This window comes from Equus asinus, chromosome 20 (genome assembly GCF_041296235.1).
Source record: "Equus asinus isolate D_3611 breed Donkey chromosome 20, EquAss-T2T_v2, whole genome shotgun sequence".
In the NCBI taxonomy this organism is placed as follows: domain Eukaryota; kingdom Metazoa; phylum Chordata; class Mammalia; order Perissodactyla; family Equidae; genus Equus; species Equus asinus.
In genome coordinates, this window is record NC_091809.1 from 14,156,275 (window position 1) to 14,182,829 (window position 26,555).

General features: G+C 62.3%; 1 protein-coding gene across 3 annotated transcripts; it reads left to right on the top strand.

The window, feature by feature from the left end:
• Window positions 1-2,754: 2,754 nt before the first annotated feature.
• TJP3 (tight junction protein 3) lies at window positions 2,755-26,554 on the top strand. Of its 3 annotated transcripts, none has more exons than XM_014843087.3 (21): window positions 2,755-2,994; window positions 12,516-12,572; window positions 12,684-12,793; window positions 13,298-13,400; window positions 13,548-13,848; window positions 14,894-14,997; window positions 15,769-15,928; window positions 16,162-16,270; window positions 17,404-17,462; window positions 17,707-17,773; window positions 17,867-18,023; window positions 18,588-18,696; window positions 18,805-19,042; window positions 19,575-19,786; window positions 22,096-22,191; window positions 24,038-24,108; window positions 24,406-24,616; window positions 24,696-24,796; window positions 25,026-25,292; window positions 25,980-26,026; window positions 26,416-26,554. In XM_014843087.3, the coding sequence occupies exons 2-21, from the start codon at window positions 12,525-12,527 to the stop codon at window positions 26,516-26,518; spliced, it is 2,673 nt and encodes an 890-aa protein (XP_014698573.1). In that variant the 5' UTR covers window positions 2,755-2,994; window positions 12,516-12,524; the 3' UTR covers window positions 26,519-26,554. The 3 variants fall into 3 exon arrangements, with proteins under 3 accessions (XP_014698573.1, XP_070347841.1, XP_014698572.1); XM_070491740.1 differs by lacking the exon at window positions 2,755-2,994 and adding an exon at window positions 8,817-8,840; XM_014843086.3 differs by lacking the exon at window positions 2,755-2,994 and adding an exon at window positions 8,822-9,018.
• The last annotated feature ends 1 nt before the right edge of the window (window position 26,555 follows it).

Here is a 26,555-nt window from a genome sequence, read left to right on the forward strand (position 1 = left end):
ACACCTCAAAGACAATGAATATTTGATGATATGGATCAAGCCGACGGAAACTATTGTCACCCCATTTTACACATGAGCAAACAGAAGCTCAGAGAGCTGGAGCCACTTGCTCGAATCACGCAAAGAATTGGGCCCTGAAACAGCATCTTTGTGTATTGTCTCAAGAATCATTGTGTTAATACTGTCGTTAAAGTCTAATGGTGAATTTATGAAAGATAAGACTAGGTGGTCATTAATTTTAAGGTCATGATTTGGGGAGTAATAAATGTTGCTGTTAGTTTCACTGGTTATTAGCAATTTCTGCTGGGGGTGCGTGGGGGAGTGGGGCGCCCTGCGAGTGAGGGACGGAGCTGGGATGTTGTCACCCAGGCCTTCTAGCTCCAGAGACCTGGCCCCTTGTCACTGAGTCGGGGCCTGGCGAAGCCAGTGGAAGGCTAGCAAGGTTGGGTTTTGGGGTGCTTGGCAATGCAATGATGGGGAACAGGAAGATGGAGCAGGTCACAGTCAGACCCAGGGAGTGGAAAGATGCTTCGGAAATGCTATCCATCAAAACAAAGAGACAAATCAAAGAAAGGGGAGAGATGGAGAACAGGATTGCCCGGGATTGGGCAAAGGGCTCCCGCAGGTAAGCAGAGTGGAGGAGCCAAAATGCTCCAGGGAACTGATGGATCATGGATACACACAATGTGGTCCAGCCACACAGTGGAATATTACTCAGTCAGGAAAAAGGAAGGAGACCCTGACAGCTGCTCCCACGTGGACGGACCTGGAGGACATGATGCTCAGGGACATGAGCCAGACACAGAAGGACACACACTGTGTGGTCCACTCACAGGAGGTCCCCAGAGGAGCCACATCCACAGAGACAGAAAGTGGATGGGGGGCCAGGGGCTGGGGGAGGGGTGGGAGTCAGTGTTTCACGGGGACAGGTGTATTTTACCACCATCTAAAACAAAAAAAAGGGATGGAACTCCCGAATCATCTCTGCTCTATCTTGAGAGAGAAGATTTAGACCAATGGTTCTCAAAGCGGGGTCCCCAGACCCGCAGCCTCAGCATCACCCGGGAGCTTGTGAGAAATGCAGATCCTCAGGGCCCCACCCCAGACCTCCCACATCAGAAACTGCAGTCTGGGGTTCAAGGTGCCCCCCCAAGGCGATTCGGGCGTCTGGTAGAGGTTGAGACAGAAAGGCCAGGGGGCAGATCGGCGATCAGGGCCACGCAACCGAAGCAAATTAAAAAAAAAAAAAAAAACAGAAAAACCCAACTCAGGGTTGATTCTGAAACTCTCCAGGCCGGACGTCAATCCTCAAAGAGAAAAATCAAGAAGTGGTCCAACCGCATTACTCAGAGAGGCGGAAGTGAACGTCAACCGAATTGAGCTTAAAAAAGCGAAAGGGGCGCCGCCCCCGGGAAGCGAGAAATTGTGGGGGGGCGATGTCGCTGCTCCTTTGCACAAACGCCGCGCGAGAAAAGTGACTCTTTAAAGTGCGTGCATGGATAAATTTTAATTAAAAATAAAAACTTAAAAAAAAATCAACCAAACTGGTGCTGGAAAGTGGGGGGCGGGAGGGGAGAGGCGGGGGGCCGGGATCCGGGCGGGGCTCCGGCTGCATCCGCCCTCATCCTGGGTCCCGGGTCCCCATTTTGCAGGATGGAGAAGCGAGGAGGCCCGGCCGATCCGGTTGCTGGGTTTCTGGCTCCCCTGGTGGCGATAGTGGCTATTGCCGCCAGCCGGCAGGTGGGAGGGACGTGCATCTTCATTCATTCATTCATTCATTCATTCATGGCACAAATATTTATTGAGCGCCTACTGTTTACCAGGCATGGGGATGCAGGAATGAGCAAGACAAAATCCAAGACCTCAGTGAGGCGACATCTAGAAGAGACAGACAAATAAATACAAGACAGTCGCGACCACGAATAGATACTGAGAAAATAACACAGTTGTGATGCAAAAAGATGCAGCCGACAGGCAATCCGGATTAAGCGCCTCTTCCAGCGCCGTCCCGAACTCCGACGCGAGCCAATTTCCATCTAAAACGGGAAACGCCATTTAACATTTTCTAGTAACCACGTTTTCGAAAGCAAAGAAAAAACCGGCGGGATGAATTTCAACGATGTATTTCACCGAACCCCAGACGCGTGAAACGTTGTCCTTTCAACATGGAATCGGTGTTCAAAAGAACGAGCCGCTTTTTGCATCCCTTTGGGGGGACCCGGTGTTGGCAATCCGGCGTGAATTCCACGGTTACCCACACCTCGTTTGTTTGCCCCGGCCACACGTGGTTGGCATCTAGAAGGTGCGGACCTACTGTGCGCCCAGCGGGGTGCAAAGCACTTTACACACATTCTTTCCTTTAGTCAGTCTTCCAAACGCCCCTGGGAAGCGGATGCTGGTGTTCTTTATATTTCTCAGATGAGGAAACCGAGGACTTAGCCAAAGGGACCCGGCTGGGGTGTGGCTGGAGATTCTCAGGACAGACCCCGGGGGTCCCTTGGTGGCAGAGAAGCAGAATTTGCACCCAGACCCGCTGGCTGGGAAGGAGGCAGCCACCGGGCCACCGTCTGTGGGACGGCTCTGGAGTCCCCAATGCAGGGGGTTGGCGCGGCAAGGGGGCCAGGAGGGTGCCACTCACTCACTCCTTCACGGATTCAGCAAGCGTTCCCCAAGGACACGCCCCGGTGGTGCCAGTCCCCGCGCCAACGCCTCCGGGCCAGCAGGGGTTAAGGCTAGCTGCTCCCACGTGAGAGCACCTTGCGACAGAGCCACACACCCAGCCGGCTGCCGGCCCGGGCTCCCTCACACCCGCCGGTCTGCCCTGCACATTGTCACTGGTCCCACCTTTCTCGGGACCCGCCAGCCTGTTGCTGCCGAGAGGGACGGACAGCTGGGCCAACAGGTGGGCAGGCCTGAGCTCAGCCCCCAGGCCCCCTCCCCGCCCCGCATGCCAGCCGGCCACCCAGGCCCGGGCTCCTGCGGCCTCCTAGACAGGTGAGTCCCCCAGCCTGGGGATGGCTCTGCCCCCATCCCTGGGGCGCAGCCCCGCCTCCCCCTCCGCGGGGTCCTGGGACCCCCGTCACCTCCCCAGCTCCCCGGAAAGGGAAACTGACACTCCGTGTGGGCATCTGACACGGTTTCCAAAGGATTAGCTGCCGCCAGTTTCTGCCCCTGGCCGCCTGCCCGGGCGGCCGCAGCCACAGACTTGAAAGGGTCATTGTTGGCCCAGGTGACACCGGGAGGCCGAGGGGGCACCGGAGGCCGAGGGGGCACCGGTTGGTCTCCGATCCCCCCACAGAGGAGGGGAGGCCCTGGCGGGGAGGCAGCCCGGCGCCTGGTCGGTGTCTGAGCCTCCTGGAAGTTCTTAAGAGGCCAAGTTTGCAGAGCGTCGCCTCCCCCCACTGCTGGAACCTTGGGGAGCCGGGGGCGGGGGTCCTCAGAGGGCGCATCCCTCTTCTTGATTCATCTCCAAGCGAAGACTCCCAAAGGGGAGACGCAGGAAGGGGCGGGGGCGGCCGGCGGTCACACAGTCTCCAGAACCTGGAGGCCACAGGGGGTCCAGTGGCAACAGCTCTTTCTGGGTCATTTACTCCCAAAAGTGCAGGACAAAGCGAGCTTCGGGCCAGCCCGGTGTCCGATGGCGCCTTAGGGCCCTTTGTCCGGGACCAGGAGGGGCCCCGGGGCCGGGGAGTCGGGGCGTCCCAGACGCGGGGTGCAGAGCCAGCCCTGCATTTGAGGGGACTCCCGGGGAGAGGAGAGGCTGGGGATCTGGGGCGCGTGGGGTTTGGGGGGTCCATCTCGACCATCAGATCCTGCCCTGCCCGGGGTTGGGAGAGAAAACCCACAGAGCCTGACAGAGCTGGCCTCCCGCTCTCTGTGTAAACTGAATATAAGAGTCTCCGCCCCGCTGGGCTGCTGAGGGCGGGGAACAGATTCTTGTTGGGGATAAGCCGTCCCGCCCAAAATCAGAGCTCAGAATGCCGGGGCATCTGCCCTCCCTGTGCGATGGAGGGGAAACTGGGGCTCAGAGAGGGCCACTCGCCTGGGGCTGCACAGCAATGCAGAGCTGTCAGGCAGACAGGAGAACGGGAAGCTCTGGGGGCTGCCCCGGCCCCCCAACCCCGTGCCCCAGGCTCAGCATCCTGTGAAAGCCCTGCCTCCCCGGCTCAGCGCCTCCGCGGGGCCCTGAGCTCTGAGGAAAGTCCCCAGCGGGAGTCTGGGATCCTGTCCTTCCTCCTGGGGCCGGGCCGGGCGCCAGGCGAGCAGTGTTTGCTCAGGGTGGAGCCAACACCCTTTGGAATGAGCTGAGGTTAGTGGGAGACCCGACTGGGAGGAGGGGTCGCCCGGGGAGCGAACCTGCACTGATGGAGCGCCTACTGTTTGCCGGTGGCGTCTGGGCCTTGGGGATTCAGCAAGGCCCCGAAGATGCCTGCTCTCGTGGGGCTTATATTTTGGTGGGGGAAGATGAACAAGAGACAAGAGACCTAATAAGGAAGTAACTTGTATTCTCGGTTGTATCCTGGGTTAGAGGATGGTCAGTCAGACAGGAAAAAAAAGAGAAAAAAAGTGGGAGGTACCCCGACCGGAGTGACCGGCGGGCGGGGCGGTGTTTTATAATCTGAAAGGAAAGGTCAGGGGAGGGCTTCTCACGAAGCCACATTTGAGCAAAGACTTGGAGGAAGTGAGTAGTTTGGGGATGGGCATTCCAGGGAGCAGGAACAGCATGTGCAAAGGCCCTGGGGCAGGGCTGTTGGAGGATCAGCGAGGAGGCTGTGGCTGGAGCAGAGGGAGGAGGGGGAGAGAGGGAGGAGGGAAGGCAGGGGGGGAGGGGCAGGTTGTGTGGGGCCTGGGGGGCCGCGGGGAGGACTCAGCTTCTCCCCGAGGGAGGGGAGCCTGGAGGGCTGCAGGCTCAGGGGCTCCGCGCGCCCTCTGGTGGCCGCTGCAGGGAGGACAGGCTGGGGGGACAATGGCGGAGGGGACAGCGCTGGTCCAGGGCGCGATGCTGGGGGCCCAGGTGGAGGCAGAGGTGGGAGAAGTGGGCAGATTCTGGAAAGATTTTGGCAGAATGAACAGCCTTTGCCGACATCCCAGAGCCAGCTTGGGGTCCCAGGTGACAGGGAAGAAAAGTGGGAAGAAGGTTCCGGAACTTCTAGGTGAGAGGGCCGGGTGGAGGTGGGTGGAAACCTCCCCGCGGGAGAGCCTTGAACGCCGAGGGAAGGCTTTCAGTGTTAGGACATTAAAGGATCATTTTTTCCCCCAAAAAAGATAAAACCACGACTCTCACACCATATGGAACAAGCAGGCGGGTTCCGAGGTTACCGAACTCCCTCATTCGCGCGAACTCGCTCATTCGCGCGCGAATAGCGAGATTCCACACCAGTTTAAAGAGGAAAGTGGGACAGGACGGACCCACGGAGGCCTCGAAAACGCCGCGACGAATTTACAGGTCGATGCCAAGCGGCCCTCGGCCTCCGCGGGGTCCCTGTGCCGCCCGCTCCCCGGGATTTTCAGGGCGGGAAACCGGTCCGAGCAGCACCGAGGAGTCCGGGGGAGCCGGCCTGGCGCCGGGCAGACGCTCCGGAAATGCGCCGGGAGCCGGTGCCCGGGGGCTCTAGAATGTTCCAGAGCCGCAGGCCCCGCTTGGGAGCCGCGCGTTCCTCGGTGGCCCCGTTTGTGGCACGTCTCGTCTCTTCTCCCCGCTGGGCTGCGACCTTCCGTGGTCGGTCGTGTCCCCGCCCCCCGAGGAGGGCCTGAGATGCATGCAGTAGGTGCTCGATAAGTGCCTCAGTCGCTCCCGGGGAGCCACCGAAGATTCTAAACGGGGGAGGACGGGCAGATTCTGGGCGCCGCGGGCTCGGCCACGAGGCCCCCAGGGACCAGCAGTGTGGGGGGCACGGGGACCCGGAGTGGGGAGCTTCGGGGAGCCCGACTGGAGACAGGGACGGGAGAACGGGGGGGGGGGGGGGACGGGGGGCGGGGTCTGGACACAGACAATAGACACTCAATGAAGACAGTTTCCAGGGGTCCCCCTCCAGCCCCGGGGACCCCGTCGTTCACCTTTGTTTTCCCCGCTGGGAACCAGATCCCTATGATACAGATGGGGAAACTGAGGCAGGAAGCAGCGGGGCTGGAATTCCGAAGGGGCCCTGAGCTTCCTCCCCGCTGTGGGGACCCTCCCGGGAGCCCCTCAGGCGGCATCCCCGGCTCCAAGCTGCTGGTCCTCCACGGTGTCAACTCGCAGGACGTCCCTTGTCCTCTGTGCTTGTTGCCGAGCCGGCCGCGCCCGGAGGTGGCCCTTCCTGAAGCCCAGCACCTGTGCCTGCTGCTCCTCCGGGCCTGCCCCAGGGCCTTTGCACGGGCTGTTTACTTCCTGGAACACCCAGGTCTCTCCGTGCTCCCGCCACCTCTCCTTCAGGCCTACTGTCCCCTCTGCCCGGATCCCTTGTCCCCTAGGTGACTCCTGCCAAACCCAGTTCTCAGCTCAGCGCCACCTCCCCAGGGAAGCCCTCAGGAGCCTCCAGCCGGGGCGTGTTTCCTGGCAGAGCTCTCGGAAGTCCAGGTCAGGCTCGCGTGGGGCACGATTGTGCGGGTCGCCCGGGCCCCCGGGGCTGCCATCAGGGCGCAGACCGTCTGTCCTGTGCGTACACAGTGGGCGCTCAAAAAGTGCTGTGGCCTGGCGGGCGGGCTGCAGCGCGGCCTCGGGGCATCTTTGGGTTCCGGTCAGACCTGTCGGGCCACAGGTGTGACCTCAGCCAAGCAGCCCGCGTGACCCCTCCGGGGGCCCTCAGCCCCGCCCCTGCTCTCTTGGGCCTCAGTTTCCCCCCAGGCGCTCCGAAGGGGCAAAGCAGGGACACCCCCGAGGCCCTTCCGGCCTGGTCCCCCTACCCCCTCCTCCCCTCCTCCCCTCGTCCCCTCGTCCCCTCGTCCCCTCCTGGCTGACGGCGGCGCTGCGTTCCGCCGGGAAGTCGATCCAGCCGGAGTCTCCTGTGTTCACGGCTCAAAGTGAGGGCTGGAAACGAGTCTGGAAACGAGTCTGCGGGGTGAACGACTGAATGGAGGGAATGAACGAATGAAGGACCGTGGCCCCGGCCACGCCCTTCCCTGAGCGGTGCCTTTCAGCGCGGTGGCCGAGGGGCCCTAGGGAGCCATCGAGTGTTCTTGAATGGAGGCAAGGATGTGTGAGGATAGACTGACACGTGTCCTGGGGGGCTGCCTCCTTCTTAGGGGGGTTTCATGAGAACAGACACAGCGATTTAAAACCCCTTGACCCTGTTTTTCCTCAAACCGTCTTGTCGGTGGCCTGCTGGGGGCCAAACGGCATGCTGGGAAAGGCTGAGCCGCGGGTGGGTATACAGCAGGCGCCCAGCGAGCCTTGATTTGGGGTCATGGTGTTGCCACGTGGGTCCGCACAGGGACTCTCTATGCATCTTATGCCTATTCACCCACTAATCCTTTGACGTGGGTCCTGTGATTTTCCCCATTTATAGATGGGGAAACTGAGGCACAGAGCGGTCACGTGGCTTACACAAGGTCGCACTGCTGGACCAGGACAGCGGATCACATCGCTGTCCTACTCCAGCCCCCATTAAACCCTCCTAACCTTCACTCTGTCAGGGCTGTTATTTCCCCCAGTTACAGATGGGGAAACTGAGGCCCAGAAAGGGGAAGTGACTTGCCTGAGGTCCCACAGCAAATAGGTGAGAGATCCAAGATTAGAACCCTTCCATCCCTCAGGTTCAATTAGGGCCTCAGAAGGGGCTTCCTCAAAGGGTTATTGCCCCGGGGGGCCTCTGGGGATCCTTGAGTAGCTGATTCTGGCTGATGGGTGTCTCTGGACTTGTGTTTTTGGGGGAAACTGAGTTGGGACAAGAAGTCAGCTTGGGGACCTCAAAGACTTTGGGTATATTATCTGCCTGTTCACTTGGCAAACTCTTACCCAGCCTTCAAAACCCCAGCTGCAATGCCCCCTCCTCCAGGAAGCCTTCCCTGACCCCCGGTTTCCCCTCTGCCTCTCCCTTCCTCCAGCCTGGGCTTCCTCTCTGCGCGGCCTTGACTGGGTGAGGCTGGGAAGGGGCGTCTATGCCCAGATTTGCTGCTTCCACCTGGGGGGGGTGGTGAGCTGGGGCACAGGAGCAGCAGGGACGCAGCTGGTATTCCCCCCCAAGCCAGAAGGAATGTGGGCGGAGCCCCCGCCAGCTCCACCCACCCAGGTGACCTCCTCCCTCCCTCCCGCAGGAGGCTGGGTGATCCCAGCTCTCGCCTTGGAGGGTGGGGCTGGGCAAGGGGCAGGAAGCCCGACCTTTACTCCCCGACCTTTGCCCTCGGGAGCCTGCGGGGTCGTCCCCCGCGCCGCCCCGCCCTCCGCAGCCGGGTACCAGGCCAGGCCCCGCTGGCGAGGCTGTGCATCTTCAGCAAGTTCGCGTCTCTGCCCCACCCCCCCGGGCCTCAGTTTCCCCTCTGTGACATGCACTCAACCTCCCGGGGATGGGGCGACCCGAGGATGACCCGCCCCGCGCCCCGGAGGCCCAGCCCTCGACCACCTCCCGAACCCCGGGTCCCCCGCCGCCGAGCCTCCGGGGGGGCGGGGCGGCTGTCGGGCTGCAGGGGCTCCACTCCGCGTGCGTCCGCCCGCCGGGTCTTCCTTGCAGCCCGGTCCGGCCCGTCCGCAGCCCCGGCCGCTGGCTCGCGCCCGGCTGAGCGGAAAACCCGGCCTGGCCTCCGCGCCCCCAGGACCCGGATCCTCGCCCGGAGCGGGAGCGAAGGCGGCGGGCGCGGCGCCCCGAAGGCGTGTCGCGCCGGGGGCGGGGCCGCCAGGGGACGCGGAGGAGGAAGACCGGCAGGTGCGGCCCGGAGCGGCGGGGCGGGCGGGAGGAGGGCGACAGCCGAGCGTCCCCTGCGCCCCGACCCTCCCAGCCTCCTCCCTGCCCCCGGGGTGGGGACCGGTTGACTGTTTCCAGGCCCCCCCTGGGGCCGGGGCGCTGGAGAGCCCCGGGGTGGAGCATGGCGGTGAGATTCCAGGCAAGTAGCCCGGCGAGGGCAGGAGGGGGAGGGGCTCGGACTGGGGTGGAGACTGGGGCCCGATCCGGGACCCCCAGACCACCCTCTGCCCGCCTAACAGATGGGGAAACTGAGGCCCAGCGGAAGGCAGTGGCTAGCCCGGGCTGCGTAGCCTCCGAAAGCTGCCTCGGGGGCGTCCTCTGCCCCAGGGTCACCGGGAGACCTGGGTTCAGATCCCGATTGTTCTGTGCAACTTCGGGCCAGCGGGTCCACGCGTCTCCGTCCTTTCTCTCTGAAGTGGCAATAGGCGCCTAATAAAGACCCACGCCGGTTCCCAGGGGCACCCGGCCGAGCTCAGCGGGACCCTGATGACGGACAGCGGGCGGTGACTTCGTCTGCGGGCTGGGGCGGCTTTGTGGGCGCGGAGAGGCTGCGGGACAGGAGACCGTTGATTGGCGCCTACTGTATACGGAGCCGTTCTCTCGCGTTACCCGGCAGAGATGGGGAGGGGAGCCCCGTGTCTCTGTTTGGGGGGACGTCGCCCTCTGAGGATGGAGCTTGAACTGACCCACGCGCCGTAGTGGGTCTCAGATCGGGCTCCGGACGGGTAAACTGAGGCCGCAGGGGGCACGGGGCTCGCCGGGGCCACACCGCCCCAGGCTCTAGGGCCGGGCAATTCTGGTTCATTCGCGTCCTTCCAGGCAGCTCCCCGGATCCCCTCCCCGACTCGATGTGTGTGGCCCCCTCCCGCCCCTCCCCCTCCATTGTTCCCCGAGGTGGGGGCGGGGAGGGGGAGAGGGGACAGCGGCCCCGGCAGCCACGTGCCCCCGGGCTGTGTGACTTGGTGCGACCTGTCCTCTCTGGACGCGACCTGCCCTCTCTGGACGCGTGTCCTGCCCTTGCCAGGAGGTGGGGATAAGGCCCAGGCCCCGCCCCCTCGGAGCTCACCTGGACGGGGCTGCGCTGAGGGGGCTAGGAGCTCTGGACACACCTGGTTGAGTTCCTGGCCGAATGTGCCTTTTATTCCACCATTCACCCATTTCTCACACTCCGTTCCCCTGCTGGTCCTATGGCGATGGTGCTGGGCTCCACCCACCCGGAGTCCCCAGACTGGAGGGGTGTGAGGGAGACAGGCGGACTGGGATGTCCCAGGCCCCAGTAATCAGGGATGTAAGCTGCGTGTATGGGCCCTTGGAGGAAGGGACGGTGGCCCTGGGGCTTTGAGGCATGAATAGGAGTTTGCCAGGGAGGACAGGATGTGCAAAGGCCTGGAAAGGAGGGCCCGGGAGATGCTGATACTGTCACCAGAGAGACAGCCCCGCCAGCCTTCACACCCCAAGGGGGAAGACCAGAAATTTGCAAATGGAGGATTAAACAGGACAATTTAATGTGGTTTTAGATGCTGTGAATAAAGCGTAATAAATGAACACCCCGGGGAGATGGGATGCCAGGGAAGATTGGCTAGCCAAGGAGGACCCCCTGGAGGAGGCAGCGTCTGCACTGAGACCTGAGTGGCAGGTCCCGGAGGGTGTCTCAGGCACAGGGGACAACCAGGGCAGAGCTCATCTGAGGTGGGCTGCGGGGTCAACCTGGACTCCACGGGTGCATGGGAGCCCCGGAGGGTGTTAGACAGACCTCCCGTATCCATGGAGGCGAAGCCGGCAAGCTGGGACAAGCCTGGGCCACCTGCGTGCGACAGCCCCTTCCCGGGGGCCCCGCTTCCCTGGGGGCTGTTTTCTTCAAATAAGGCCAGGAAATTAAAATTCCGGGAGGCCGTTTAACGACCCACAGTATAAAATCAAAACAGGTAAAAAAGATTCTGCTTTGAAAAATAAGTTCGGAAGAAAGAAAAAAAAATGGGAAGGATGCTGCGACCCCCGGTTTGGAGTGAGGGTGCAAGGCAGGCCGCTGGGGCTCACACTGCGCTGTGTGACCTCAGGCAAGTTCCTGAACCTCTCTGGGCCCCCATTTCGTTTCCTCCCCTGTGAGGTAGGAAGAGGAGCGGGCCGCTTCCCGAGGTCGTTCGGGATGACAGGAAGGGGTTTTCGAGAGCGCTCGCTGCCGGCCGTGGGAAACAGAATTGGGGGGCGGGGACCCAGCTCACAGGTGGGGAAGCCGAGGGACCTGAGTGTCGATGGGGGGCCGACCGCCTCCGCCTGGTTCTCTCTTCCGCTCCCGCTTCGGGAGCCGGGGATGCTGCTCACGGGGACCGGGATCCCTAAGAGAAGGTGCCGGAGCGCGGGGCGGCCGGGGACACAGGCTGGGGAGGGGGCCCCCAGGAGCAGGGCAGCCCGGCAGGAGGTAAGGGATGGCGGCTGCTTCTGGCGGCTCCGAGCCCCACTTCTCCCGGGGTCTCCACCCCCCTTCCCCCGGGGTCTCCACCCCCCAGCCCCACCTGCTCTGTCGTCCTGGCAGTGACCTCCTGTCCTCACTCCTCCCTGCATCCAGGAGACACGGGCTCCCCGCTCCTCCTGAGAGAGACAGACAGAAGTCTCTCCTCCCCGGAGCCCATGTTCCGGCGCGAGCCGGAGGGTGAACAGATTTTAAAAACCTAGAAGATGTTCAGGGGTCACAAGTTCTATGAATCAGGGTGATGTCCAGGGAAACGGGCAGAGGTGGTCTGTTGGGGGCCGGAGGGGTGACTTCACCGAGGAGGCAAGTTCAGGCTCCTGGAAGGAGGAGGTGAGGGGGCAAGTCAGGTGGATATCGGACGGAACAGTGTCCCAGGCAGCAGGCACAGACTGTGCAAAGGACCTGGGGCAGGCCCGGGCCTGGCGTGCGGGAGGAACAGCCAAGAGGCCCATGTGGACCGAGTGAGCTCCCTCTGCCTGCGGGCCTGGCTGGATGCCCCTCGGGCTGAGCCAGACCTTCCAGAGGGAAAAGGGCCATGAACTGGCCTTCCCTCCGCTCCCACCCCAGTTTGGTCGTCTAAACTGGGATTTCTCAGCTTCGGCACTTTCAACACTTGGGGCTGGACCATTCTCTCTCTGTGGGGGGTTGAACAGCATCCCCGGCCCCCATCCACTCGATGCCAGGAGCTTGCATGGTGTGACAACCACAGATGTCCCTAGATGTCGCCCGGTGTCCCCTGGGGGGCAGAACGGTCCTCAGTTAAGAACCATTGACTTGGGGCCCAGCCCGATGGCTCAGTGGTTAAGTGCACACGTTCCACTTTGGCGGCCCAGGGTTCGCCGGTTCGGATCCCGGGTGCAGACATGGCACTGCTTGGCAAGCCATGCTGTGGCAGGCGACCCACGTATGAAGTAGAGGAAGATGGGCATGGATGTGCGCTCAGGGCCAGTCTTCCTCAGCAAAAAACAAAAAGAGAGAGAGAGAGCCACTGACTTAAATCCATTTCACAGATGAAAAACTTGAGGTCTCAAGAAAGGCAGCATCTTGGCCACAGGCTGGGATCACGGGAGGGTCAGAGCCAGGCTCCTCGCCCAGGGCTGGGTTCCCTGGATGCTCCCAGGGACGTGCCACTTCCTCACGCCCCCGTCCCCGTCCCCTCCCGCCAGGTCTCGGACATGGAGGAGCTGACCATCTGGGAGCAGCACACGGCCACGGTCTGCAAGGTGAGGCCTCCCTCCGTCCCCCCCCGTGGGGGGTTCAGCTCAGCAGGACTCGAGAACCTGTGTCCCCATGGGGAGGGGACAGAAGCTCATCCTGGCTGTCACCCCCCCCAGGACCCCCGCCGTGGCTTCGGCATTGCCATCTCCGGCAGCCGGGACCGGTCCAGTGGCGCGGTGGTCATTTCCGATGTGGTGCCCGGAGGGCCGGCCGAGGGCAGGCTGCAGTGAGTATGAGGTGGGGGGCGGGCCCCGCGGGGACGGAGCTGGGAGGCTGGAACGTGCCGGCACCTTCGGGCTCTGTCGACACCGGCCGGGACCTGGCAGCAGGACAGAGTCAGCTACGTGACCCCCCACGCCCTCCGTGGAAGTTCCTGGTCCTCCGATGAGGTTCCTGGGGTCATAGTGGCCCCAGGGCGCTCCTGGCACAAAAAGTCCTGGAAACCTTTTTTTTTTGGCCGGAGCGAAGCAGACGCAGTGTCCTGAGCCGTTGGGAGCAGGCGGCTCCTGGGAGCTCTGCTGGGAAATGGTTCTGGGCCCCGAGTGGCTCATGGGTGATATGGCTCAGCCCCGACTTGGAGAATATGAGGGATAAACGGCTCCATGGGCCCGGGGGCACCAGGGAGGTGCAGGCAGGCCTCATAGACCTGGGGGTGCCCGCCCCGAAGGCGGGTGGTGGGGGGCCCCCCGTGGGAGGCCTCCTCCCTGAGACCCGGCCTCCCCCCGCCCAGGACTGGGGACCAGATCGTCATGGTCAACGGGGTCTCCATGGAGAACATGACCTCCAGTTTCGCCATTCAGATCCTTAAGACGGGCACCAAGGTGGCCAACATTGTGAGTGGGGTCGGGGGGAGGGCCCGGCTCGGCCCCCGCTGGGTCCCGCTGCCCGAGGACAGCCCAGAGCGGGCGGGGGTCGCCCAGGGCCACCGGTGCGTGGACAGAGCCCTGAGCTGCCCCCTCCCCGCCCACCTCCCCTCACAGACGGTGAAGCGACCCCGGAAAATCCAGCTGCCCGCCACCGGGGCTGGAGGGGCCGGCCTGGGACACCAGGACTCGGATGACGAGGCCGACCGCGGCCGGGGCTACGACGGGGACACATCCAGCGGCTCCGGCCGCTCCTGGGGCGAGCGCTCCCGCCGGCCGAGGGGGGGTCGCCGGAGCCGGGCCGGTGGCTCCGAGGCCAACGGGCTGGCCCTGGTGTCCGGCTTCAAGCGGCTGCCGCGGCAGGACGTGCAGATGCGGCCCGTGAAGTCGGTGCTGGTGCGGAGGACGGACAGTGACGGTGAGCGGCCGGCCGGCCGGCCTGGGGGCCGTGGGGCTCGGCGTCCCTGAAAGGGGGCCACACTGCTGCCCTGTTCTCGTCTGGTGCGTGGCGGGCAGGATAATGGGCCCCAAAGACGTCCCCATCCTGGTCCCCAGACCCGAGGACATGTCACCTCAGTAAAGGGACTCTGCAGATGGGCTAAGTCGAGGCCCCTGGGATGGGGGTGACCCGGGAGTCCCGGGGCCCAGGGCCATCCCAGGGTCAGAGGCCGAGATGGAGACGCTGCGCTGCTGGCCGTGTAGACAGAGGAAGGGGCCCCGAGCCCAGGACGCGGCGCCTCTGGACACTGGAGGAGGTGGGACACGCTCCTCCCCTGGGGCCTCCGGGACCTGCCCTGTCCTCACCGGGAATTTAGCCCCATGTGACTCATTTCAGACTCTGACCTCCGGCCCCGAGAGTTGACAATCTCATGTTGTTTTCCAGCCACTCGGTTGGTGGCCATTTGTGACACAGGCCCCAGGAAACTCACCCAGGTGACATCACTAGGGTGTCACCGCATTCGAATTGCCTTCTTGACACCGACCACGGGGATGTGACCTCTGACCCGTTTCCCTTCAACGGCGGCAACGTGACCTTAGGGTTCTGGTCCGGTCGCGAGGTGACGAGGGACGCTGGCACGTCTGCTCCCCATGTCGTCGTTTTAAGAACAACAGTCACATCCCGGAAACCCTAATCGCGATGTTGCTAAGGGTATCGGGGCCCTGACGTGGGAGCCCCGACGGTGGTGTCATCGGGGCGTCAGGAAGAGGGGACTCGGCCTCTGCTGCGTCTCAGGCCTCCCCATGACCTCTGTGCGATGATACCGGAGTCCGGCGGTGACATCGCACGTCCCACCTCATTGTCACCGTCGGGACAGCCCCGGTGTGACCCGGCGGGAGCCCGGCCTGGCCCTCCCTGCAGGACAGGGGCCCGGAAGGCGGACAGAGCCAAGGGCAGGCGGGAAGGCAGAGCTCCGAGAGCCCAGACCCCAGCCCCTGCCTCAGTTTCCCTCTTCCCCCCACAGAGTTCGGGGTCAAACTGGGCAGTCAGATCTTCATCAAACACATCACAGATTCTGGGCTGGCCGCGCGGAACCGCGGGCTGCGGGAGGGGGACCTCGTCCTACAGGTGAGCCAGGCTCCCGGCGGGGGCGGGGCAGGGAGCCCGAGTCACCCGGCAACGTCAGCCGAGCTGGCCCCGAACTGCTTGCCGTCTGCATTGTTACCTGCCTCCCAAAGGTTGGAGGTGGCGCCAAGATGCCCCCTCCCCCATCTGCTGCTGATCCATTGCCAAATGTCGGTTTCTAGTACCCCCTTGGGGTTGTCTGTTTCTAGTGACCCTGAGGAATTGTCTGTTTCTAGTGGTTTGGGGCCGACACTGGAAACAGCTTGGTGGGGGGACTAGAAACTCACAATTCCCAGGGTTGCTGAAGACAGGCACTCCCAGGGGAAACTGTTACAAAGGGATTCCCGGTCTGAGTGGAGGGGACATCGTCCTCCCCAGGGACTGTGTTTCTCACCCACCTCGAGATGTCTGTTTCCGGTCCCTTTAAGTATCCTCCCCCCTTCCTCCATTCCAGTTGTTTCTAACATCTGTTCCGAGTCTCTCCTGAGAGCTTTTCTTTCCTAGGGAGACGGGGAGAGTCCACCCGTTTCCAGTTTTTCCCTAATGCCTCCCATCCCGCCTAGAAAATTGTGTCTAGAATTCTTGTGGAAGTCAGTTCTTGGCGTAGTCCCTTGTCACGGCAGGAAGCCAGGGCTGTCATTTCCTCATGAGAATGTCTGTTTTTAGGAAGCCCCAAGGATTGTGTGTTTCTAGTCCCCCCACCAAACCGTCTGTTTTTAGTTCCCCCTATCTCTGGTTAACTCAGCTCCTCTCCTCCTTCCGGGTCCCTTTTAGATCAACGGGGTGTCCAGTGAGAATCTGTCGCTGAGCGATACTCGGCGACTGATTGAGAAGTCGGAAGGGACGCTCACCCTGCTGGTGCTCCGAGACCGAAGGCAGTTCCTGGTGAACATCCCGCCGGCCGTCAGTGACAGCGACAGCTCCCTCATGGAGGGTGAGGGACCAGGAGGCAGGCCGCGGGGGATGGGGGAGGGGGTGCTGAATGGAGGGCGGAGCAGGCGGGGGGTCCCCGAGGCTCAGAGAGGGACAGAAACTTGCCCAAGGCCACACAGCTGGTCAGGGCCGGTCTAGGTCCCTTTGCCTCGAGGGGCCTCGATGTTCCGAGCGGTGAAATGGTCCAGCCGGGAAGGCGTGACTGTGGCTCACGGGGTGCCCTCTCCCCCGCAGACATCTCGGAACTCGGCTCAGAGGTGTCTCAGGTGCCGCCCTCCCACATCCCGCCGCCACCCCGGCACGGGCGGTGGAGCCCAGATGGCAGCCAATCCAACTCCCCTGTGTATGTACCCCTGTCTGCCGGGAGGGGATCATGGGCATGTCTTTGCCAGCGGGGGGTAGCCTTGAGGGTGCAGTCCCGGCAGCCTGCCTGGAGGAGGCCTCCCCTGTCCACACACAGTCCTTCTTGCCCCCAGTATGTGGCTCTGGGTTCTCGGTACGGGAGAACCAGATGTGGATCAATGATGCGGAAGGAACTGATTTTTTTTTTCTAGAAGCCTTTTGACCCAACAAGACTCCCTTTTAGGGATTTATCTTGGGGGCAAAAGAACCGTGGGTGTGTGCAGGGATGGGGGCGCACCAGTGCTTCTGCTGCGTTCTGTGGGTCACGCAGACCAACCCTGGTTCAGCGTGGGAAGGGGACTCCAGCAGGCCGGGACTGCCAGGAGGTGGCGTCACGGGGGGGCCATCTCGGAGGCCAGAGGAGGGTCCACCCCAAAGCCCCAACTCTTAGGGTGCTAACTAACGATGACAAAAGGAGATGATGCGCACGTGTGCTCTGCCCACAGCGAATGCTCAGTCCGTGAGCGGCTCTTCCGCGCTTTATGACGATTCTAACATACTCTCGCTCGGGAATACTAGACAGCCGTGAAAAAGGATGTCTTGGAGAGTGTATTTAAAAGGGCCGGGAAAATGCGCTGGCGTCGTGTGGGGTGAATGAACCAGCTTGCAGGACACAGGGCAGCATTTCCCACAGTCCTGGAAGCTGCAAGTCCACGATAAACGTGACCGTTTGTCACAGGCTCATCTCATTTCGAGCCAGCCCGAAAGGAAGCCTTGACTTGACTCAGCCATCCCCAGGGCTCAGAGGAGGAAACTGAGGCTCAGAGAGGGAGAGCCATGGGCCCGAGCTCACACAGCCAGGAAGGGGCAGAACTAGGATTTGAATCTGAGTGCAGCTAAAATCCTGGGGCCTGCCCGGTGGCGCAGTGGTTAAGTGCGCACATTCCACTTCAGTGGCCTGGGGTTCACGGGTTCAGATCCTGGGTGTGGACATGGCACCACTTGGCACGCCATGCTGTGGTAGGTGTCCCACATATAAAGTAGAGGAAGATGGGCACGATGTTAGCTCAGGGCCAGTCTTCCTCAGTAAAAAAAAAGTCCTAAAAATCACTCCTCGACATCCCTCTGCACCAGGGAGAGCCCCCGGCTTCGGCGGGAAGGTTCTGGGGACTCCAGAAGCATCTCAGAACCAGGTGAGCCGAGGGTGGGTGGGTGGTGACTCTGAGCGCCCCCCTCTGATTTTTCTGATCCCTGCCAGTGAGGCTGTTCCAGGCAGAACAGAAAAGGTTGCCACGGGCCTGGGAGGTCAGGGACAGCTCCCTGGGAAGGGACGAGGACTGGGTGACGGCTTTCCACGTGGCAGGGCCACCCTACAGCAAAGGTTGTGGGGCCGGACCGGCCCGTGTGCTTGGGAAAGAGACCACTGTTCCCTTCCAGACTCTGCCAGGCCGCGCAGCTATGACATCTACAGGGTCCCGAGCACTCAGAGCGTGGAGGACCGTGGGTACGTGCTCTGTGGGGGTGTTGGGGAAACAGGCCTGGAGGGGTGGGGGCTCTCCAGGGACGCCCACTGGCCCGTCTCCGCCTCCCCCCGCAGGTACAGCCCCGACTCGCGGGTGGTCCGCTTCTGCAAGGGCGCGAGCATCGGGCTGCGGCTGGCGGGGGGCAACGACGTGGGCATCTTCGTGTCGGGGGTGCAGGCTGACAGCCCGGCCGACGGGCAGGGCATCCAGGAAGGCGACGAGATTCTGCAGGTGACCGCGGGTGGTGGGTGGTACCCGGGGGGGTCTCTCACGGCTTGTGTGTCCTCCCCTGGGGCTGCCCTGGGGACCTGCCAGACCCCCCCAGACATTCGAACATATTAACGTCTCCCCATCTGTGTCGTGACCTCGGTCGGGTCACGCCTTGGTGGCATCTTAATTCCCCCACAATTGTCATCCCCCATGGTCACTTTATCGTCTCCTTGTCTGTGCGACTGTGTCTTCACTTTTGACTGTCACAAAATTTCGACCAGCGTCATCCCATCACAGCTGTGGCCCCTGCCCCCATGGTTTGAAGTTGGGGACCCGCTGCGCCTCGGTTCTCCGTGCGCGTGTTGCAGGGCCCGGGTCCCGTTTCTGGGCCGAGACCCCCGTCGGCCCATGACGCCCGAGCTGCCGCAGGGGGACGCCCCGGTGGAGAACCGCGTCCCGTCGCCGGGGCCCCGATGGCGGCTCTGGAGGCAGCTGGGGGGGCTCGGTCCAGAAGAAAAGCTGGGGTCTCGGGCCTGGCCAGGGGGCGCCCCGGGCTGCGTCCTATCCGGACCCCCTTCCTGGCAGGTGAATGACACGCCGTTCCGGAACCTGACCCGCGAGGAGGCCGTGCAGTTCCTGCTGGCGCTGCCGCCCGGCGAGGAGGTGGAGCTGGTGACACAGCGGAAGCAGGACAGTGAGTGTGGGGGGCGAGGGGTCCCTGGGGGGTGGGATCCTGGGGTGCCGGGGCAGCAGCCCAGCCAGTTCATGGACCGCCCCCACCCCATCCCCACCCCATCCTCAGTCTTCCGGAAAATGGTGCAGTCCCGTGTGGGCGACTCCTTCTACATCCGCACCCACTTCGAGCTGGAGGCCAGCCCGCCGTCCTGCCTGGGCTTCACCCGGGGGGACGTCTTCCACGTGGTGGACACGCTGTACCCGGGCCCCGGGCAGAGCCACTCCCGCGGAGGCCACTGGCTGGCGGTGCGCGTGGGCCGGGACCTCCGGGAGCAGGAGCGGGGCATCATTCCCAACCAAAGCAGGTGGGGACCGCGCCTCAGTTTCCCCGCTAGGAATGGGCATGGTGTCGCTCCTTAGTGGTGGTGATGGTTGACGTGAGAAGGTGCCGTCTGCACTTGTGTCAGTGTCCTAGGGCCACTGTCCCAGCTCCCCACAAACTTAGTGGCTTCAAACAGCATGCATTGATCATCTCACGTTCTGGGGTCTGGAGTCCTAAACCCAGGGGCGGGCAGGGCGGGTCCCGGAGGCCCCAGGGGAGGAGCGTGTCCCGCCTCCTCCAGCTTCCAGAGGTGCCGCGTCCTGGGCTCGGGGCCCCTTCCTCCATCCGCACGGCCAGCAGCGCAGCGTCTCCATCTCGGCCTCTGACCCTGGGATGACCCTGGGCCCCGGGAATCCAGTGTCACCCCTATCCCAGGGGCCTCAACTTAACCCGTCTGCAGAGTCCCCTCTGCCCCGTGAGATGACACGTCCACGGGTCTCAGGATTGGGATGGGGACATCTTTGGGACCATTATTCTGCCGACCCCCGTGCTCAGTGATCTCCCCCCCTCCCCAGGGCGGAGCAGCTGGCCAGTCTGGAGGCGGCCCAGCGGGCCCTGGGGACGGGGCCCGGCGCCACAGCGGCCTCCAACACGCGGGCCGAGTTCTGGCGGCTGCGGGGTCTTCGTCGGGGCGCCAAGAGGACCACCCAGCGGAGCCGAGAGGACCTGTCTGCTCTGACCAAGCAGGGTCACTACCCACCGTACGAACGCGTGGTGCTGAGAGAAGGTGGGCCCCGGGGCGGGATGGGCCGCGGGGGGCCCCCGAATAAGGTTGTTCGGAAGTAGAGATATCATGCGAGAGCCACACAGAGGATCTGAAAGAGAAGTCGTTGGAAATTATTTTGTTTTATTTAACATCCTCTAGTCAAAATATCTGAGCAGGTAACCCATAGGAAAATGATGGAGGAGCCAGTTCACGTTCTTTGATTTTGTTCTGAGTCTTTGAGGTCTGGTGTGTATTTTGCACCCAGAGCGCGTCTCCCATCAGACGAGCCACATTTCAAGTGCTCGACAGTCACACGTGGCCACGTGGCGGCCACACCGGACAGCACAGTGGGAGGCGTTCTGTCTTTAGTGGGTGCTGCTGTTTCTAGGTTGTCAGCTGGAGGTAAATAGATGCCCTTAGAGATACACACTCACCCGTGGTCAGGTGTTCAGACCAAAATGTGTCCACGCATCTTCACAGCAGCACGATTCACGGTAGGCAAAAAGCTGAAACAACCCAAGTGTCCATTAGCTGATGAGTGGATCCACACAATACGGTCCATCCATGGAATATTACGCAGCCGTGAAAAGGAGCGAGGCCCTGACACGGCTGCACATGGACGGACCTGCACACACGACGCTCAGAGAGAGGAGCAGACACAGAAGAACACACGGCATGTGACCCCATGGACGGGAAACGTCCAGAACAGGCAGATCCACAGACAGAGAGCAGGCTTGTGGGGGCCAGGGGCTGGGGAGGGGGTGGGAGTCACTGCTGATGGGGACGGGGTTTTTTTGGAGGGTGATAGAATGTTCTGGAACTAGTCATGCTAGTTGCACAACATTATGAGTGACCTAAATGCCACAGAATTGTCCACTTGACAACGTACAGGTTGAAAAAGGAAATTTCGTGCATGCGTATTTTGCCGCTGTTTAAAAATGAAACCAGCACACAGATGCCGTCCCTCTCTGGGAGTGGGGGCGGGGCCGGGGAGCAGGCTCGTCCGGATTTCCAGAAGGAAAGAGACTCAGCGCTCGCCCACGGCCTCGGGGAGGAAGGATTAAGGCCAGGTGCAGAGGGAGGGCTTCCACAAGGAAAAAACGGGCAGAGCCAGGCACCCGGGCGGGGAGGGCTGAGCTGCTCTCTTCCGCTGGGGCTCTGGCGTCCAGACGAGAAAGACTTAAGAATAAAAGGCATGTGCTTAATTTCCACCCCAGCCGAGGAGACTTTAGAAATCTGACTGTCTCGCGCTTTCAGAGCGAGAGCCAGGCCTAGAAAGAGAGGAAGGGAAGGGATGATGCAGAGGGGCCGCTCGCCTCTCTCCTGCCAAGATGCCTCTGTGCCCTTTTCCTCGTGGGTAAAAGGGTCATCGGTTAGGCCAGGGGTCGGCAACTCCTCCTGGAAAGGGCCACACAGTAACTATTTTTGGTTTTGTGGGTCCGATGGTTTCTGTTGAAACTCCTCAAATCTGCACAAAGGCAGCCAGACATGGTCCATAAAGGAATGGACATGACTGAGTGCCAATAAAGCTTTATTTACAAACACAAGCAGTGGGCCGGATGTGGTCCTCAGGTTGTGGTTTGCTGAGCCCTGAGTTAGCGAGGTTCAATCATTCTAACAGACCCCAAGTGACAGCTGCAGAATCAAAAAAGAAGTTTCTGTTTCGAGGAACAGTCCTGGTGTCAGCAGTGGAGCGGGTTCTGGCTGCTTCACGGTTTCAGCGCCCCAGGCTCCTTCTGTCTCGTTTTTCTGGCTTACTGTGTGGTCCAAGGAGACGCACCCACAGCCACATTCCAACCAGCTGGAAGGGGAAGGCAGGCAAGGAGGGCCCGCCCCTTTCCTGGAAGGATGTAACCCAGAATTGCATATATCAATTCTGCTTGCACCCCATTGGCCAGAACATAGTCACATGGCCATCCCTAGCTGCAAGGGAGGCTGGGAGATGTAGTCTTTAGCTGGGCAGCCATGGGCAAGATGCTCAGCCCTTTCCTTAAAGGTTATAACCCAGGATTGCATACAATTCTGCTTGCACCCCATTGGCCAGAACTTAATCACACGGCCATCCTTAGCTGCAAAGGAGGCTGGGAGATGTAGTCTTTAGCTGGGCAGCCATGGGCTAGATGGTCACCCCTTTCCTTGAAGGATGCAACCCAGAATTGCATATATCAATTCTGCTTGCACCCCATTCACCAGAACATAGTCACATGGCCAGTCCTAGCTGCAAGGGAGGCTGGGAGATGTAGTCTTTAGCTGGGCAGCCATGGGCAAATGCTAGCCTTCTTTGCCACAAATAAGACCGTGATTCTTGTCATTGTCTCTCTGTCCCTCAGCCAGCTTCAAGCGCCCCGTGGTGATCCTGGGACCCGTGGCAGACATCGCTATGCAGAAGCTGACTGCTGAGATGCCTGACGAGTTTGAAATCGCAGGTGAGAAACCAGGTCCCTTGGCCACCTCGAGGGAGAATCATTTCACAACCCTTTCCCAGCCCCTGGGGCTGGCACAGCTTGAGGAGGGGGCTGCTAATGAGGCGACTTGCAGGAAAGAGTTGAAACAACCATGGCAAACACGAGGCAGAGGAGCCACCCTCCAATTCCCCAGGCCAGACATCCTCAATCAATCTTGGCACTGTCTGGACAGACCCTCAGAATCCTTCTTAACACAGTTCGCCAGCAGCCATCGCCAGTTGAGCCGATGTGCCACCTGTTCCTTCTCTTGTTCAAGAGATGTTTACTGAGCTACAGACACAGTGTCGAACAAGACACACAAGGTCCCCCCAGGAGACCGAAAATTAACAACTATACAAATGATTCATCCAGAGGAGGGGTCAGCAAATGACAGCTCCCAGGCCACAGCTGGCCCACGGCTGTCCTTGGACGGCCCGCTGACTGAGAATGGTGTTCACACACTTTTGACGGTGGAAAAGGAGTTCGGGATGAAATATGATGCGACACGTGACGGGGACGTGAAATGCGAATGTCAGCGCCTGTCAATAAAGTTTTATCGGCACACGGCCACGCCCACTGGGGGGAGAAGATGAGAGAGGGGGACAAGGACAGACAGTGAGAGGGGCGGCGGCACAGCGTCCTAAAGCTGAGGGTCTCGGGCCTCGCCCGCCTTCCAGAGGCTTCTCCAGAAGTGGAGGCAGGGGCAGGTCAATGTCAACCGCAGTCAGATGCCACGTCCCACCCGGCAGGACAGGGTGGCCCTGGGACACGAAACAGCGTCTGTGAGGACTGGGAGAAGTCGGCCCCTCGTGTGTGGCTGGCGGGAGTGGAAGACGGGCTGAGGGTCCTCGACAAGGGAGACGTTGAGTTCACCACGTGGTCCAGCAACCCCGCTCCTACGCCTCCACCCCCCTCAAAAGCGGGGGCCCCAAGAGACGTGTGTGCACCCGTGTCCGCGGCAGTGTGAGTCACAGCGGCCTGAAGCAGAGGCAACCCGGGTGTCCGTGGATGGGGGACGGACGCACACAGTGTGGGCCCTCCACACCCTGGAATATTCCGCAGCCGTGAAAAGGAAGGAGATCCTGACAGCTGCTGCCACGTGGATGGACCTGGAGGACGTGATGCTCAGGGACGTGAGCCAGACACAGAGGGACACACACTGTGTGGTCCACTCACAGGAGGTCCCCAGAGGAGCCACAGCCACAGAGACAGAAAGTGGATGGGGGGCCAGGGGCTGGGGGAGGGGTGGGAGTCAGTGTTTCCTGGGGACAGAGCTGCAGTTTGGGGAGATGGAAAGTTCTGGAGACGGATGGAGGGGATGGTGGCACAACCGTGTGAATGTGCTTCATGCCGCTGAGCTGTGCGCTTAAAATGGTTAAAATGGTAAATTTTATGTAATGTGTATTTTACCACAATGTAAAAAAAAGGCCAGGCTGTGTCCCCCTGGGTTGTGGGCCCCCGGGCCAGGGCCGTCAGGAGGGCTTCCTGGAGGAGACGTGGTGGCATCCCGGGTCCTGGAGGACAGAGGGGGCCGGGAGAGCCGCTTCCCTGGGGTCACAGCCCGAGCACAGGCCCCGAGTCTGGCTGAGCCCAGGACAGCGGGTGGCTGGAGCAGACTGTGCTCAGGCCCCAACCCTGAGCAGGTGACCCTATGTCCCCGAGACTCAGTTTCCCCATCTGCCAGATGGGCCAGCGACAGGAGGAGTGCGGGCGAGTGGGGGGGGGGGCGTGGTGCTCCGTCCATCCGGCCGAGGGGAGCCCCGGCGGTTCTGTGGGGGGAGCGGCGGGCGGACGCGATCTGAGGGCTGCGCCGCCCCTCCCCCCGCAGAGAGCGTGTCGAGGACGGACAGCCCCTCGAAGGTCATCAAGCTGGACACCGTGCGGGTCATCGCCGAGAAGGTAAGACGGCTGCGCGGCGGGTCCCGTTTCCCGGCTGGGGAAACCGAGGCCCAGGTGGTCTCCCACAGAGCCCCCTCTTGGAGGGAGGCCTGGTGATGGGGGCGGGGGGCTCGAGAGGGACAGAGCGCGCCCGGAGCCCCGCAGCCGCAAACCCCGGGAAGAGGCAGAGAGACTCAGACTGGGGCTCCGGGGCCCAGGACGCTGCGGGTGTGTGAGAGGCTGGGGTCCACTCTGACCGCAGACTCGTCCTCTCCCTCTCTCTCGGCTTCGTCCCGCTGTCTGTTCCGGCCTGTGCAGGACAAGCACGCGCTCCTGGACGTGACCCCCTCGGCCATCGAGCGCCTCAACTACGTGCAATACTACCCGATCGTCGTCTTCTGCGTCCCCGAGAGCCGCACGGCCCTCAAGGCGCTGCGCCGTTGGCTGGCCCCCGCCTCCCGCCGCAGCACGCGCCGCCTCTACGCGCAGGCGCAGAAGCTGCGCAAGCACAGCGACCACCTGTTCACAGGTGGGGCGGGGCCTGGGGGTCCGGGGTCCGCGCTGGGGGGCGGGGCCTGGGTCTCGGCGCTCACGGCCCCGCCCCGCAGCCACCGTCCCCCTGCGCGGCACGAGCGACGCCTGGTTCCAGGAGCTCAAGGGCATCATCCGCGAGCAGCAGACGCGGCCCATCTGGACGGCCGAGGACCAGGTGACACGGCCGGGGCGGGGTCACGACCTGGTGCCCGGGGCGAGGTCGGTTCGGGGCCGGCCTCAGTCTGGAGTTGGGCAAGGTCAAGGTCAGACTCCTGGGGGTCAAGGGTTAAGCCTCAAGCTGAGGCCTGGGCGTCCGGGGTGACCCTGGGGTTGAGGATGAGGGTGTTGACCCGGTCGGGCCGGGGGTCCACTCAGCCAGACCCCCCCCCCCCCCGGCACCGCAGCTGGACGGCTCCTCCGACGACAACCTGGACCTCCCGCTGCGCGGCCTGGGCGACAGCTCGGCGGACCTGAGCTGCGACAGCCGGGTCAACAGCGACTACGAGACGGACGGCGAGGGCGGCGTCTACACAGACGGCGACTACACGGACGGCGAGGGCGGGCGGCACACGGACGGGGACGAGGAGCCCCCCGTGCCGGCCCTGGCTCGGTCCTCGGAGCCCGTGCTGGCGGATGAGCCCCCGAGCCCGCGGGGTCACCGGGCGGCCCAGGTGAGCAGGGCACCCGGGGAGGGGACACCCGGGGACCCGCCTTCCACCAGATGCCTGGGAACCGAAGCCTCTCTGATCAGATCTGAGTCACTGAGCAACTTCGGGGAAATGCTGTGCCCTCCAGGCCTGAGTTTCCGTGTCCGGGACACGGGCCAGGTGATCAAATCTGGACGCCCCTGGGTGGTTGTTCGAACTCAGGTCCCCGCCCGGGATGGCTCGTGTGTAACAAGTATTTCCTCAGCTCTCATTCCCGTGGGGCCACCTCAGCCCCCCCAACCCGGCTGTGCATTCGGGGAAGGCCCCCTCCCTCCGGACCCTCTGGGTCCGCGGGGAAACGTGCAGATCCATGAGGTCTGCCGTCACAGTGGTGCTCCTGGGGTTGTGCAGTGCCCGACCTGCTCAACTGTCCGTGGCAGCCTGGCAGTCTTCTAAGCACTTTACACACATGAACTCATTTACGGACTCCTAACGACAGCCATCTGAGGAACTTTCCAGAAGGGGAACCCAATTCCCCCTTTGCTGACGGGCCAGGAGCTCAGCCAAGGCCTTCCCTTGTCCCCCCACTTCCTCACTTCAAATCAGGGATGGGTTTCGGACTCGCATGGGGACAAGGGGGACGGGGGGAACGTTCATCCCGATTTGTCATCCTTTTGCGGGAAGGGTTAACTGCTTTTCTCTGGCTCCAAGGTGGACAGCCGCCACGTGCAGGCTCCGAGGCGACAGGACAGCATGCGGTAAGGGCCCCTGGGCCCCACACTGGGGCCTCAACCATTTCCCGGGACTCAGGCTTCCGGGGTTAGCAAACCCTAGAATGAAGCCACGCCTTCATGGTGCTCCTGGCCAAGTGGGCAGGACAGAGCCGCTCTGGGCCCATGGAGCTGGGGCCATGGGGAGTAGGGACCATCTTCCTGAGAGGATCGTGAAGCCTTCCTGAAGGCCAGGGCACTGCAGCTGGGGCTTTGAAAGATGTATAGGAGTTCGTTAACAAGGCCCCACCCCCAAGTGCCCAGTCTTGTTTGTGCTGTCTACACCCGAGGTGCCTCCCACAGAGCAGCCTCAGTTAATGGTAGGGACGCTCCCGCCCTCCCCACCTGCAGCCCCTCTTCCATTTCCTGCTCCCCAGGATGTATGAGCAGGAAGCTTTGCGGAAGAAGTTCACACGAGCGCGAGACGTGGAGTCCTCCGATGAAGAAGGCTACGCCTGGGGCCCGGCCACCGACCTGTGACCCCTCCCTGGAGCTGGGCCTCAGTTTCCCATCCAGA